Source organism: Octodon degus, unplaced genomic scaffold (assembly GCF_000260255.1).
Source record: "Octodon degus isolate 3935 unplaced genomic scaffold, OctDeg1.0 scaffold00038, whole genome shotgun sequence".
NCBI classification, from domain to species: domain Eukaryota; kingdom Metazoa; phylum Chordata; class Mammalia; order Rodentia; family Octodontidae; genus Octodon; species Octodon degus.
Window position 1 is genome coordinate 14,844,324 of NW_004524614.1, and position 16,054 is coordinate 14,860,377.

At 38.5% G+C, this 16,054-nt stretch overlaps 2 protein-coding genes across 4 annotated transcripts in view; both read right to left on the reverse strand.

Annotated features, from left to right (window-relative positions):
* Positions 1 to 5,904, reverse strand: part of Ccdc169 (coiled-coil domain containing 169) — a 59,979-nt gene extending 54,075 nt beyond the window's left edge. For 2 of the 3 annotated variants that reach the window (XM_023715109.1, XM_023715107.1), the window contains exon 1: positions 5,765 to 5,847. Coding sequence is in view for 1 of the 3 variants with exons in the window: in XM_004631138.2 (XP_004631195.1) it covers positions 2,344 to 2,423; positions 5,765 to 5,847 (163 nt within the window). In the remaining 2 variants the exon portion in view is untranslated. Of the gene's footprint in view, positions 1 to 2,343; positions 2,424 to 5,764 lie in introns of all 3 variants that reach the window. The other variant, XM_004631138.2, reaches the window with a different exon arrangement.
* Positions 5,905 to 13,654: 7,750 nt separating this feature from the next.
* The window catches only part of Spart (spartin), a 22,870-nt gene continuing 20,470 nt past the window's right edge, over positions 13,655 to 16,054 (reverse strand). The window contains exon 8 of the mRNA XM_023715122.1: positions 13,655 to 14,008. Within this exon, the coding sequence (XP_023570890.1) occupies positions 13,756 to 14,008 (253 nt within the window). The 3' untranslated portion in view covers positions 13,655 to 13,755. The remainder of the gene's footprint in view (positions 14,009 to 16,054) is intronic.

Here is a 16,054-nt window from a genome sequence, read left to right on the forward strand (position 1 = left end):
CAGCGACTCAAGCGCTGGGATTACAGGCATGCGCCACCACACCCAGTCTCAATGGTCTTCTCAATGGAGGCGGGGCTGCTGCTGCACTCTGCTGAAGAAGGTGCTTTAGTCCACTGAGCTATCTGGCCAGCCCTGGCATTTGTTTTTTAATGAACATTTCTCCCATTACTGCATTAACTATTTCTTAAATCTTTACTAATATATGAGCTTTTCAATTGTTCCTATGGAAGGTTCTGGATAATAAATTATAAAAAATGAAATTTGTAGCAATACAGTCTCCTCCTGCCTAATAAATATTGCTCATTTCCTTTTCACAATTTATTGCTTGATTAGAATTTTAAGACTATGGGCTGGGGAGATGGCTCAGTAGACTAAGCACTTGCTTGGCAAGTGCAAGGGCCTGAGTTCAATCCCCAGCTCTGCAAAACCAAAACAAAACAACAACAACAACAACAAAAAAAAGAATTTTAAGACTATATTAAAATAATAGCAGCAGTCATCTTTTTTTCTTAGGAATGAAAATGACTAAAGTTTCATCTTTAAGTATTACGCCAGTTTGAGATATATTCTTTTACTTGTTTTGAAATAGACATGTTATGGCACTGACAAAGGATCTACAATCTGAGGTACAGGATATCAGGATAAATCCTGAGGGGATTTCACTAACCTTATTAGATCCAAAAGCTACAACTTTGTTGCATAGGTATTGCTTTATCTTGGCCTTAACCATCCAGCAGAAAAGTATAAAAACGAAGTATAAGAAGCCACGCTGTTATGTTGAACTGTAGGGGACTCAGGTCAACAATTTCTGACACTGCCAGTGAAGCAGAAGACCCAATACTATTATGGACTACTGGACTCTTTTAGAATATTTTGCTGAGTTAACACACCTATAATATTCAAATGATGGAACTAAACAAAAAAGGGGATACAGGATAGATAAACAGTTACATTCTCTTAATGAATAGAGGGATTTGTTCTAATAGTGCTTGTAAATAGGATATCATGTCCACATCTTGTACAGCAAATAACCACTAGGAAGAGAGTATGCAATGTGTTAATTATTGAAACTGTCATACCAATTTGATTTGAAACTGTCTCATTGCTATTTCTCAATAAAATTATGGGAAAAAAGATGAAACAATGCAGATATCCACTAAGTCTATTTGTTCAGAACTCTTGTTGAGCTCTGATATTTCTTTGTTGATTTTCTATCTGGTAATCTGTGTATTTGTCACAGTAGGGTATTAAGTTTCCCAATAAAATTGTCTTAGTGGTTATAAGAAAATGAAATAGACATGTTAAATTTTATTAAAATAATATTTACCATCTATTGAAGTGAGTTTCTTAAAAATAATGTTTGACTTATCATTATGTTTAACCCTATTGTCAAAGGAGCTAGAGTTAGAAAACAGACCATAAATGCAAATAGCAAGGAGCTCAAAGGAGAGGTCCAGGACAGAAACATAGATGTATGTGTTGCCTGTACATCATATTATTTAACCCACTTAGAAAATAATTTTCTCCTGCCATCCTGATCTCTCTTTGTGCCTACAATCTAGTTCCTCCCCATGAGAATAATTACATCAAGACTTGTTGGGCAGTATTTTACTAGGAAGCACAGATATTGCACTGCAGTGTATCTGTGAGCATGTCTTGTTTTTCCTGTAGAAATCATTCAGTTACCCTTACCAATGCAACTATTTGTTAAGTGTTACCCAGCCCATGTATCCTACACACATCATGTTTACCTAAAGCAAAGAAACTAAAAGTCAAACTTTAGATGAGATGTTTTTCCGAGATAGAAATTTCACTATGTCCCTTAGACTTGTGATTGTCCCACCTCAGCCTTCAGAACAGCTGGGATTACAGATTGTGCCGCCATATGCAGCTCATTTCCTAGACTAAGATTTTATACTCCAGTGAAGCGTTGTGGCTTAAGTCTGTAATCCCAGCACGCTGGTAGGCTGATGCAAAAGGATCACAAATTCAAACACAGAATAAACAGAAGTTTTACTCCAAATCTAGTAAAGATATGAAGGCTGTGACCTAGGTTGACTAGAAAATGTGTGATATTACTTACTAAGAAAATAATATATTGATGCCACCTGACAAAAGCTTTGTGAACTGATAAACATTTTGAACTTATAAAGTTGAAAAGTAATTAGACAGCTTGAGTTCATATTCTGCAGTCTATGTTTTAAAGCTCTTATAAATTATTATTACTATCAAAAAGCAACACTGGCATCTTGCTACAATTATTTAATGTATGTAGTTTAATATACAATAGTTATCCTGGTAATTAACAGAAATTACACAAGAGTCACATATATACTTATATACCTTCATTGTCAGTGCTGAGTTTGGCTTCCAGTTCTGCAATCTTGTGTTTCATTTCAACCAATGAGAGTTGCACTACATCCCTGTTATTAAAGATATTTTGTTAACTGCAATGTTATTAAAAATATAGGACTAGAGCAGGGTAACCCACTACTACTCCAGAATCAATTTATTATGAAACATAACTTTCTAAAGCCATGGTTGAGACTCACAAATCAAATGAAGGCTTCTTATCAGTCATATCCAGAAAGGATTAGATATACAGGAAAGCCCAAAGCCTTCAGGTAACCACTTGATACCCTTTATTCTTAACTTAGACATAACGCTCTAAAAGTCAATTGTTTAAGAACCAATAAATTAAGAGCTGCAAGTTATTACAGAAAGGAATAGCTAAAGCCATTGGTAGTAACAATCCCCCCCTCCAAAAAACCATGCATATAAGTGGTATAAAAAACGAAATAGTAACATTTTAAAAATATATCACAGTAAAAGACATGCTGCCATTGACCTCCTTCAAAATATTTTCCCTGACTTAAAACACTTATTCTATCATTCTTGTCCCTTCATGAAGAAATTCCAGAAGTCATCTTTCTTTAATATCTTGGTTTGCACTGCCATGGCTGCTTTGATGTCCTGAATGGATTGAAAATATTTACCTTTCCTGGTCATTTTGACTTTGGGAAAGAGAGAGAAGTTGCAAGGTATAATATCTGGTGAATAAGAATATACTATATTTTTATGAGCTTCACTGCTCATAAAGAAAGTGGCAAAAGTGACAGGATAATGTGTTCAGGGGTTAGGAGAACATCTTGAGGCAGGTTAGTGGCAGCAGGTGGGGGTTTAAACACGTACAGTCTTTAAAGACTAACACCAGCACCTTGGCTAGACCAACTTAAAAAATTAAATATTCATTGTATACTTCGATCACCTCTTGTATACAAATAAATTTTATTGAAAATCACTATTAAATATCACAATACAGCACGAAGACAATCATTTATCCAAGTTCTTAATACTTATTATATTCAAGACACAGCAAAAATGAATGCATTAAAACAACAGCAACAGCAACTAACATCCACTGAATGCTTATTGTCAATAAGTGCTAATTCATGTACATTACATCTCATTTCATCTTGGTAACTACAGGAATTATTTCTATAACAATTAATTTAAGCTTATATAATGACTGAGTAATAATAACTGAGATTTGAATTATGTAAAATTCTTCTAAAATATGTCAGAGTCTAAAGTACTTGTTCTGACCCTTTACTTCATCAGATGACACATAGAACCTGTCCTCAAAATTAAGAAAAAGGCAATTAGACAGTGTGACTGGCTGTAGAGAGCCCTTCTTGGTCCTCTTCTCAGTCTAATTATTGGAATCCCATCAAGTTAATTTCAATCTACCACTTCCAGTGCAACCTAAAGAACAAAGACACTAAAGCATAGTTATAATTATGGGGTCAAGGGTTCCTAAGTCTAGCCATGAAGATGGTTATCTGGAACAAAGGCCCTTACTCAAAACCAAACCCAGCTTTTATTCATTTCTAAAGAGGGGAGTGGCTTGAGGATGAGTGATTGAGCATGGTAGAAGTACAATGAGTGACATGAGCTAGGCTAGGTAGGAGGTCTGCATTTACCTCTGCCATTTGTAAAGAGAAGCATATACAGAAAGAGTAATTTACATTACATAATTGATATAGTATCTAACATTTTGGGGTCCAGAGCTTCAGTTCTGATGTGTAATCTTTAAAGAACCAGAGAGTCAAAGCCTCCATCTTGAGGCTTGATCCCAGTGAAGAGCATGGAGCACTGGCTCTTCATCATATCTCAACCAGGCTCATATTAAAGAGCAGCAGGTGAGGGTTACCAAGGAAGCACATGTACAGTCTTTAAAGACTAACACCAACACCTTGGCTAGACCAATATGCATTGTTTAAAGCAAATTAAAGAGAGAAAAGTCCTAGCCAGCTCTGTACATATTAATACAAGGAAATAGGGTCAGCCAAAATAGAGACAATTGCTCTTCTTTCAAGGAGAGCTACTCACGTGGTCCTCCACAATTGGAGCCACAATAGAGCGCACAGGAGTCTCATTCTCATGGTGACACAGGGTAATAGGGAGAGGGGCACTTCTCTACTGCATAGTGAGGTTATTGTCACTCTACAAAGACCAATTAGCAAAGTGCTATTTTCGAACCTTTATTTGAATCTGGTGCTGCTCACGGGACCAAACAGAAGATGCTCTTTTCAATCCCTCATTTGCATATGGCACAACCAATCAGGAGACATTATTCCTGACCCTTCATTTACATACAGTAGGAAGCCAGGGAACTTTTACATAGGATAATTTACATAAACCATGAATTCTAGATGCAGAAGACAACTTTCCCTTATCCTAGGAGCACTAGGAGCCTTTTCACCCACCTACTCTTACTCTGCTGAACATGCTTCTTTTCCACCTTCAATAAAACTACATTTTTTATTTCACTGCCATTTTTATGTGTTGTCCAATTCTTTGGGATACCAAGAAAGTACAACAATGAGGCCTGTGGGTAGGATTACAATTATCTTTTTAAAAACACACTAGAGCATTCAACATTTTGACACAAAGTACTAATATTTTTAAAACCATGTAGGAGGCTGGTAATACTGCTCTGTGGTAGACTGCTTGTCTATCATTTGAAAGGCCATGGGTTGGATACTTGGCAAATAGAAAAAGTAGTTTGGGAAAAGCATATATATATATATATATATATATATATATATATATATATGTAATTTTAGGGAAGGTTCTACAGGGTGTTCTGGGTCTCACTACTAGATTGGACTTGTAGTGATTCTCCTGTTTATAGCCTCTCAAGAGTTGGGATTACAGGCACGCACCACCATGCCCAGTCTCAACTGCCATCTCAGTGTGCCCCGGGGGTGGGGCCAGCATGGGAGGCCCGGAGATTGAACCACCATGGTTGCCACGCCTGCTTGCAGGTGCTTTAATCCGCTGAGCTATTTGGCCGACCCCGGAAAAACATATAAAAACACCTGATTTTTACAGAATGTCACTTCTTAAGTTCTTCTAAAGAGGAATGAAATGCTTAGCTAAAACAAATCCTTGGCTTAGGAAACACTGGGACATCAAAACCAAACAGGTAATTTTGCATCACATTATGGGGAACATGACTCACTTCAATTTGATCCTCAAGGCAAATCGAGTGGATATTTATACTACCTAAGGTTTAATCAGAAAAGTAAATGAGTCACATAAAAGTATTGTGGGACGTTGCTAGACGTGCCCTGCATCAGTCTGGGCTCCGATCAACCTCGATGTCTTCGGCAATTGGGTGGCAGGCGGGGACGGCCCCGCGTGGCCACGAAGGCGCACGCACGCACGCACGCACGCGGCGCCGAGCGCGCCCACTCACTTCCTGTGGATTTCCTCCAGCAGCTGTAGTTTGAGGCGCTCCAAGCTCACGCCCACAAAGCTGTCGCCCCTCCCCTCCTCCATGGTGACAGGTCAGAGATCTCCCGGGCTCTTCCCCTCTGCGCACTTCAGAGCAGAAGCCGGGCAGAACAAAGCGCCGCTGCGGGCCGTCCCCATGGCCGACTGCCTCATAGTCGCCGGCTGCCGCGCTGCCCCGCACGTCGCGCGGTGACGTCACAGGCGCGCCGGCGTCGCCCCGCGACTGGGGGCCAAGGAGGCGGAGCCCACGCGAGCGGGGTCCTCGCTCGGCCAAGGGCTGCGACCCGACCTTCTCCCTGATGGCGGAGCTTGGGTGCGGAGGGCGAGGCCGGAGGCAGCTGTGTTGCGTGAGGGCGGCCCGACATCCACCTCCCCGTGCCTCCTACCAGGTGCTGCGTTGCTCTAGCTCCTCGTCCTCACCAGAAAATGCTGGACCCGCGACTGGCTTTCCCTTGCTTTGCCTCAGTTGACCGTGTCCCAGGGCTTCTGCTTAGGTGTGTCACAGAAGAGCAGGCCTTGAGCTGGTACCGCTGAACTCGGGAAGACCTAAGTTTTCCATGCAGTCTGTCTTGGAATTTAGGCGCATCTGGGGACTGTCCACTGCGATTAGCAATTTCATTCTATGTTTAGTCATCAATTTTGCATTCTCCTCCTGCGACGTCTGTGCTTTAATCTTCCTTCACACGCCAGACGTGCACTGGTTGCTGTGTGTTTGGATATAGTTTGGCCCCTCCAAAATAGATGTTGAAATTTAGTGCCTGTTAAAGAGATGAAACCAGGAGACCTTTAAGAAGTGATTGGCACTTTGCTGTCGTGAGTGGAGTAATCCGTCCATCTGATGTGTGGTTAGTGGCTTATCTCCAGAAGAGGTCTATTATGAAAGCCAGGTGGGGTCTTGCTCAGCTTTGTGATTTTGCCAGCTTAAAGGCCAATACCAGAGGCAGCCCTGTGGTCTTGAAGTATAAGCATGAGCCAATGTAAACCTCTTGATTGCTTACCCAGTCTGTGGTATTGTTAGCAGCTTTAGAAAATGGTCAAAAACAATATGCCCTACTCTCTGACGCTGGAACGTTTTTCTGAGTCAGTTTGAGAAGTGTGAGCATGAGACCGCGTTTTCTGGCAAAAATCAGCCCAAGTGGTCTATCTCTGGTAAATTCTTTTTTTTTTTAATTTCAGATCTAGTGCTGAGAAGAGTGACCCTTAGTAAGAAGCCACTAAACGTTATACTTAAAGGAAAAATCTTTCAACTATTTAAAAAATAAAAAGCGCACTTGGTCAATCCTCACTTTATTTCATTGCTGCTTACAACATGTTTTTAGAAAACCAGTAATTTATGGGAAAACATTAGAAACTGTCTGCAAAAACTAGAACCTGTGGTTGCATACCTAGTTTGTACATAATGTTGGGTATGGTGGAACACATCTGTAATACCAGCACTCTGAGAGCCTGAGGCAAGTGTGTGGCAGGTTGGGGCTCAGCCTTGGGCAACTTAGTGACTTACAAATCCTGTTTCAAAATTTGAAAACAATTGGGGATGTAGCTCAGTGAGAAGACTCTGGGCTTGACTTCCAGTATAAAAAAGAAATTGTACAAAATAAACCTTAGACTGATGAACAGCATATAAGTGAGTTTTGATAAAAATGATTCAATAAATTTGGAAAAAAAACTCTGTACCAGAAGAAGTTTTAAGCAGGATAATGGTTTGAGATTAGATTGTTTTTAAAAAACACAAATGTAGCACATTCAACTGATAGTCTTCACTGTCTAAAACATTTGCCCAGAATCATAATTTGAAGCATTTCAACTTCTGTTCATGAATCAGTTGAACTATTAACAGGAGATTATTGCGTACAAAGTGACATGTAAGACTGTAGTGGGAAATTTTTAAACTATCACTTCATAATTGATCCGACAGAGTCAACCAGCCTTGACTACACAGCTGCAACTCATAGATAAAATTGACTTAGCCCTGTCTGACCACTGCACAGTGGCCACACAAATACCCTGTTTTGCTAACTTACTTCAAGATCTATCCACCTGGAGTAGACTAGATCGCATTAAATCTTGCTTGTTTGCTTGGGACCCTGACTTGCCTTATGATAAATGAGCCCTTCCAATTAAACCTGCCTGGACACATTTTCTTGATAAGGTGACTCTGTATATGTAGCCAATTATAAACCAACCTGTATATATAACCAACTGTAGATTAACCCTTTATCGACTTTGTACTTCCTGCTTACAAAAAAGTATGTAAGTTGAAGTTTTATTTGTTTCAGTTGTTTTATTTTAAGCCAATACTGATGATTTGGACCCAGATCCCATCAGCCCGTCACTGTTAATAAAAGTTGTCTCCCAACTCCTTAGTGCAAAGTATTTTCCATTCAGTTTTCTACAGTTTCTGCAATAGGGTGTAAACTATATTGCCAGCCCTGCCCTTGGGGCATGCTGAAACAATGAATGAGATTGGGTGGGCATGGTGGTGCTTGCCTGTAATCCCAGCACTTGGGAGGCTGAAAACAGGAGGATCACTCTGAGTCCAATCTGTGTAGTGACACCCTGTAGACCCTGTACTAAAATACATAAAAATAAAAAATAAAATAAAATAAATTTTCTGCTTCTAGAAAACCCAGTTTGATGAAAAACTAATACAAAAGAATTCAAGTAAGTGTCCTCTTAAAGATCTCATATATCTGTTCTCTGCATTAGTAGCTTTTTTTGTCTTTCTCCACAGCTAGAGTTTACATTTTCTCTCCTTTATAGGTGTAGAGGGGAGAATGTGCTAGTGTTGGGGTAAATAGAACTAATTATGTGTTAAATATTGTTTCAAATTCCCCTAATATGTATACCTGACCTATACATTTCAGATGTCAAAGCCAAGAATTGATCATTTTATTCTCATTCTTTTGCAGAACCCACTGCTCCTTTGTGCACGTGCCTGCATAATGCCTTCTCTTCCTCCTCACTACACCAGAGACTTCGTAGTCTTGCCTTGTCTCTATGACAACAAAAGGGTCTTCCCACTGTCTTGCCATCCTCATGACTATATACACTTCAGTGGCTGCTCCCATTTACAGCTTTACCCTTCAGATCACAACTTTTATCACTTGTATCTTTTTTTCCACAGCCATATTTTCAATCTTGTCATCACTCAGAATGGCTTTACCTCAAATATCTTAAATTTAACAACTACATCCAAAGCCTCCTGTCTTTTTAGCTCATAGTCATTGCTTATGCAACAATGTTTTCTTGACTGAAGTTATGGTCTGGAGGCTCATCAAATACATTCCAGGACCCTTTCTTATATATTGAGATCTTTCATGAATATCATACTTAAACAGTTTGCTCTTGAGCTGGGTTCTAAATCTATTTTTAAAATTTGAACAGAATATATTGGAGGTGGAAATGGAGAACATCCTTACCAGTAACTGCTTTTGTCAATGAATAACTTCCCAGGTGATCATGCCTGTTACCACTCCTTGTGTGAAATATCTTAGGACATTATTTCAGGCTTTTTCAAAAGAAAAAAATCTGGTCTGCCTTATTTGTCTTCTAATGTTTTAAGTATACTGTAGATATAGTATGTCCCTTTCTTAGGGATATTTGCTTTCAGAACCTCCCACAGATAATGAACAAACCTGGTATTCCGAACATTTGTAGATGTGAACAATTTGCAAAAGTAGCTCACGACTGTCATGTCATTGCAGTTGTACTGGAATGTGCTTACTGTGCAATCTAAGGAGGTTTTTTAAAATTTATTTATTAGATACAGGGTTTCATTACACAGCTCAGTCTTGTAGATCTTCCTGTCTCAGCCTGCCCTGTGATGGGATTATGGATGTGCACCACCACACCTGAGATTCAGGGGATGGCACAGCATGTGCTACCAGTGATTGAACTCGGGTCCCTGTGCTTGCCAGGCAGGCACTTAGACTGCTGAGCTATCTCCCCAGCCCCTGTGCAGTCTGATAATGCACAGTAGTACAATACTTAAAGCCCGTGATGTCTGAAAGCAAGAAAAGCAGTGATGCAATGGAGGACTACTAGGAAGTGCAAAACAATATACATTATATTTTTGTGTCCAAGGTGTAAGACTCATTTTGTCAGACTTATAACAAATCTGACTTACTGTATTTTTTTTTTTCTGAAAGGGACAAGCTCTTAAACCAATGCAATGTTCTCTTTGAAGTTTATTTTTTGGCAGAACCGGGGATTGAACTCAGGCCCTTGGGCTTGCTAGGGAAGTGCTTATTCTACTGAGTCATCTCCCCAGCCCCTTGAATTATTTTTATTTCTAAATGCAAAAAATCACAAAATCTGTGAGGAACTCTGTTATAGTTTGTATCCAGGTATCTACCCAAATCTTCACATGCTCACAGGTCCGTACCCCTGTGAGCCCAACACAAGTCCATACTGAAAACTATTGTTTTTCAAACACTATTACATCTAAGTCAGGTAGGGAAAAGGCCTCGTCTTAGTCCTAGTATTATTAGACAAGTAGTCTCTGTTTTACCCAATATCCAGGGTCTTTGTATCCTGAACAAAGAATTAAGCAGGACACACAGAAGTAGTAAGAGCAGATTTATTGCAAGGAAAGGGTGTACTCTACAATGCAGGGGCAGGCCAATGAAGAAGCTCAAGGGTGAGTTTGACTCCAAATGGGTTTATCTGCTTTAAATTTTGAGATATTTATTGGGACTTTTCCCAAGTCTACGGTGGCACTAACAGGGACTCTGCTCTATTGAGTCTCCACTTTCATATCAGGAGAGAGGTTTTCTTTTCAGAATTTTATTTGCTATCATAATGACTGTGGTATAAACCTTGGTAACTCTAGAGCAGTTAGAACCCATCCCCTTTGGGCTCAGGCCAAATGTCAAAGTGATAAGAACAGAAATATCTCTTGGGCTCATGCTGGTGTCAAGGAAGTCTGGACAGAACAAGAACATTATCTTTTATCGTCTAGGCCTAGATGTTAGGTAAGTCTGATTAGAGCAAGATGCTCTTGTAATATCCAAAACCCAAAGGCATCCAGTTGTGAACCTAAGGCAGAATGTTTCCCACACTATCTCCTTATGGTCTATTTGTGCTCTTGTAACAGAATACCTGAGGCTGAATAGTTTATAAAGAACAGGCATCTCTCTCAGTTACAGAGGCTAGAGACTAAAGCTCAAGGTTTTTGCCAACTCAGTATTGCAAGAGCCTAGTATCTGCTTCCAAGATGGTGCCTTGTTGCTGGGTCCTTTTTATGGTCAAAGATGGAGTAGGAAAGAAAATACTACTTTATTTTCACATGGCATAGGCCAGAAAGGGACTTACTTGCTAGTTCCTTCCAGCCTTTTTTATTTTGAAGGGTAAAATCAAAAGCAAAAACAAATAGCAGAAACAAAGACAGAAACAAGGTTACAATACATATGTTACAGATTTTCAAAACAAGAATAGCTAATTAACAATGGTTGATATTATCTATTGTCAACTCTGTTGCTCAGAAATAACATAGTTATTCAATAATGGACAAATAGCTGAATATTAATGCTTCCTTTCAATAAACCTTAATTTTTCTTTCCTTTTTTAAAAATTGATTTTAAAGAGAGTATTATAATTGCCAAGACATTAGAAACAGTACACCTTTAGGTCATGATGAGACCTAAGCAACTACATCAAGGACAGCAATGTGTAATACAAAAAATCATGGTTGAATACCTCTCATCTTGGTCCTCCAGCCTTTTTTGTAAGGCATGAATACTGCTCCTGAGGTAAAGACCTCATGGCTTAATTAACAAGACCATCTCAATGTGGTTTCAGTGGGAATTAAATTTCAAGAATTTGGGAGTGCTCAAAAACATTTAAACAGTAAAAACTAGGCTAAGAGAATGTTATAATTTGTGGACCATATGCTTCCCAGAGATTTTGGATGTTCCGCGAGGGTAGAAAAGACACCTGATCTTAGTTCCTGGTACACAATTACTAAAATTTCAGGATTTCCTCTTTTACCATTCATAATCAATGTCCTTTCAACCATACCTGAGTTTATGTTAATAAGGAGATTCTTTGGAGATGGGGGCTGCTTGTCAGAGAAACCAACTATGTAACTAGAAGAGTGAAACTTCCAGTTAAATTTGACCCTCCACCCATGACCTCTAGGGGCTGGGTGAAGACTAGGAATGAGTAACGGGGCCTCTCTAAAAACCCCTCAATGATAGGGTTCACAGAGCTTCTATGTTGGGGAATGCATTTATATGCCTTAAGGGTTGTCTTAGTTACTCTTCTCTCATTGCTGGGACAAATACCCGACACTCAAAATGAAGGAAGGAAAGGTTTATTTAGCTCACAGTTACTGGAGATTTCAGTCCATACTCAGCTGGGTACAATGCAGAGCAGCACAGAGCAAAAAGCAGCCTTCCATGGTGGTGGCAAAGGGCAAGAGCACCAGGGAGGGGTAGCAGCAGCTCAAGCAGCTAGCTTCTCTTCCCACCTTACATTGTAATGCAAATTACCTGCCCCAGGGCAGGCAGCATCCACACCCACAGTGCTCAATCACAAACTCCAGAAGCTGCCCCAAGACTGCATGAGGCTTTGGGGGGACACCTATACACAAACCATAACAAGGGTGGTCTATCCAACTCTATGGACACAGACTATTTTAAGACAAACATCAGCTCACTTTTTCTGTAAAGGGTCAGAGAGTAAATAGGCTTCTTGGCCCTACCATGTCTTGCAAGTACTAGAGAGCAGCTAGAGAAATATAACTGTGCTCCAATAAAACTTTATTTTTGCAAAAACAGGTAGCCAGCTGGGGCATCTCTCCACACCTATAGTCAATGTAACTTTTTAAACTTTAGGCTTTACTATTTGGCATTCCACTTCTTAAACTTGAACAAAGCAGAGACTGCCTGGAACCTATTTGGCAATTCTATTTTATTTCCATTTTAACAAGTATTAGAAAAAAGCCCTACCAATTCTGTGTTCCCAAAACACAAGCCCAATAACTATATTTGAGGCCAAGAAAATCAGTGAATTTTTTGTATTCACAAAAAGCATTCTTTAGCTGCTTTGAAATAAAGTCTAATAAACTAGCCACTAAAGAGTCAGAAACTAGATAGCTCTTTACCTTGCTCATGAATAGAACCTTCCCTTGTAAATTATTAGCTTCTAAATATAAATTCCAATACCTGTATCAAAAAATAATATATTTGCCAACAGTAAATTTAACTACTTATATTTTAATGTTTACAAAGTTTTTAGTCAATTAAGTTGAAAATTAATTTTAATTTTAATAAATACCAGTAATACTGCAAAATTCCCTATGTTCCTAATACATCAAAACCAGTCACAATCCAGAAGATGTAAGATACATTTTTATACATTTTAAATGAAAAAGATCTCATTCCTAACAGGCAAACTACCAAGTAGGTTTACAGAGCTTCATTTCTACTTTCCATGATCAAACTCTTCTGTTATCAAAGTGTTTCAGAATGTAATCTGAGAATTTTTTTAGTTTTTATTTAGCTTATACACTGAAAACTGACAAGCATCTAAAAAGATTGACAATTAGTGCAAAAAAAAAATATTTTAGAGGTAATTTTTTCCCCGTATAAATACACTGGAGGTTAGTAAATATCAAATTTTATGTAAATATATAATTTCCTTTTTTCCTGAAAGACAGCAGACAGAAAAATTAAGCTTTAACTACAAAAATATTTCAGCCACATTTTAAGGCAAAAATAAACACAGTAAGAATATAATTTCATTATTTGTGAAGACCAGATGCAAGAATGCTGATTGTTTTCCTTGTAAATGGAATATATGCCAGAATGCTTATGACAGTCATTTAAATCGTAATGAATACATTTAAAAAAAAAAATACTGGTTAATCGGTGAAGAATTCCACATTTGCTTATTTTACAAAATTTCTTCCATTTGGTAAGGCTTTGGTACAAGTAGTTTCTGCTACTTCCATCATTTATCTTCCTTCTTTGCTGCTTTTTCATTTTTCTGTTTTCTCACATTTGGATTTGATGTTTCTCCTTCACCTTCCCTCTGAGAATCATCAGTTATTTGATAGTCTTCAAGGATTTTCTGCCCTGTTTGTTTTGCAGTTTTCTTCACCATTGCTTTAATACCAATGTTGTCAATATTATAGGCAGTTACACCAACATTGATGGCAGAATCCACTGCATGATGTGTAGCTTCTCCTGCATTATGCCCGTATCTTAAAAGGGAAAACATACAATGAAATTACAAATACAGAATGCCAGTCATTTTTTAAACCTTCCCTTTTTGGAAATACCTGTATAAGGAAAAATTTTCACTGACGCAACTACAGAACATGATCTTTGAAAATATGGGAACCTGAGTTTGTCTTCAAGCAGACTCTGTAACATTCTCCTAAATACTACACTCTATTGCAGACTTGCTGGTCTTCCTGCTGTCTCTTCAACTCACCAAACACACAAAGGCCTTAGGACATTTTTATTTATTATTATTTTTTTTAGACAGTGTTTCCCTATGCAGCTCAGGCTGGCTGTCAGCTCACTCTGTAGCCCAGGCTGGTCTCAAACTTGAAACAGTCCCCCTGCCTCAGCCTCTTCCTAAGTGATGGGATTATAGGCCGTGTGCCACCATGCCAGCATGGCCTTAGGACTTGTCTACCAGCTAATCTCTGCCTGGAATTTCCACGTCTCACTACTCCTTCAAGTCAGTCCAACTACTATCAATATCTAACTTGCTTTTAAATGACCTTCTTCATGTTCACATACCCTATTCCAGTGCCCATCAAGTCCCTCTTGAACTGTTCTTTCTTCCATAACTCACTACCTTGTATATTCTGTACCTTGTATATTAATACAACTTATTAATGACTATTCTTTATGTCCTACTTGTCTGTGTCATTAAAATATAAACCTCACTGGAGATGAGAATCTTCATTTTGTTATCAACATATCCTAGATATCTATTTACAATTATTGATGTTCAGTGAAAATTTAATGAGTAAAATGAGTAGAATTTACTCTATCCACCTTTCCTTTCTCCTTCCTTCCTTCCTTCCTATCAGGGTCTGAACTCAGGGAGGTGCTTAAGCTGCTGAGCTCTCTCCCTGCCCCACCTCAGTTTCTTGCCCATCCAATGTATAACAAAGACTTGTAAAATTAATACATAAACAGAATAACTATCAATATATCTTTAATGCCATGTCTGAGAAAATACAATCTGACATCCTATACAAGGGTTCAAAAACATATCTCCCTATGTTATGTTTTACTCTTTATTCCTACTTCTGGTGCCAGGAGTCCAAAATCTAGATACTTCTTACACTGATTAACCACAGAGTTTGGTGAGTCTTCCCCTCTCTCTATCTCTTTAACTCTTAAAATGACATGTGAAAGACCTAAGTTGAAAATTCTAAAGTACTAACATGTCTTAAGTGAATTTTTATCAGTTGTGTTTTTTAAAAGTATATCCTCGCCTATCACCTATGCTTCTTATATCCTTTAGAAAGTTTTCCAAATGGTCATCGATTACTCTTGTCAAGAATCATTGTAAGTAATCTTTTAAACTATGAGAATTTGGGATTGGAGTTTGTCTTTAGGCAGAGAAAACTTCCAGTTTTTCTTCAAATTCAAACTACACTGCAAAATATTTCTAGAAACCATATCTATGGCAAGAATATAAAGCTTATTTTAGGCACATTTTTAATTCATTTAATTTGTAATTTTACATATTAGCACTACCAACTGAAGAATAAAAGCTACTATAAAATATGCCCTAAATAAATCAACAGGATTTAATTTACAGTGTGAATAAGACACTTTTCAGTTTTTTTTTTTTTTTTGAACCAGGGCTTGAACTTAGGCCCATGCGCTTGCCAGGCAAGCGCTTATTCTACTGAGCCATCTCCCCGGCCTCCAGAAATTTCTTCATTGTGTGCAGTGATATCTGTTTACAAAGACAACACACTGGCAATGGTGTTAAGATTGCACTAAAAAAGCAGCATTTCAGTCATACCAACTTTCAAATTATGTCTGCCTTTAAGTCAATTTTTTACATAACTGTCGAACTATTCTTGGAAATATCTCAAATATTTAAAGTAAAAATAGTTTTAAATTAATCTATTATTCTAACATAGATGGCTTGTATTTAGTTTATGAAGGAATCTGTAGGTAGGGGCCAGGGAGATGGCTCAGTAGAATAAGTGCTTGCCTGGCAAGTGCAAGGGCCTGAGTTCAATCCCCAGTTCCGGGGGTGGGGGGGTAAATAA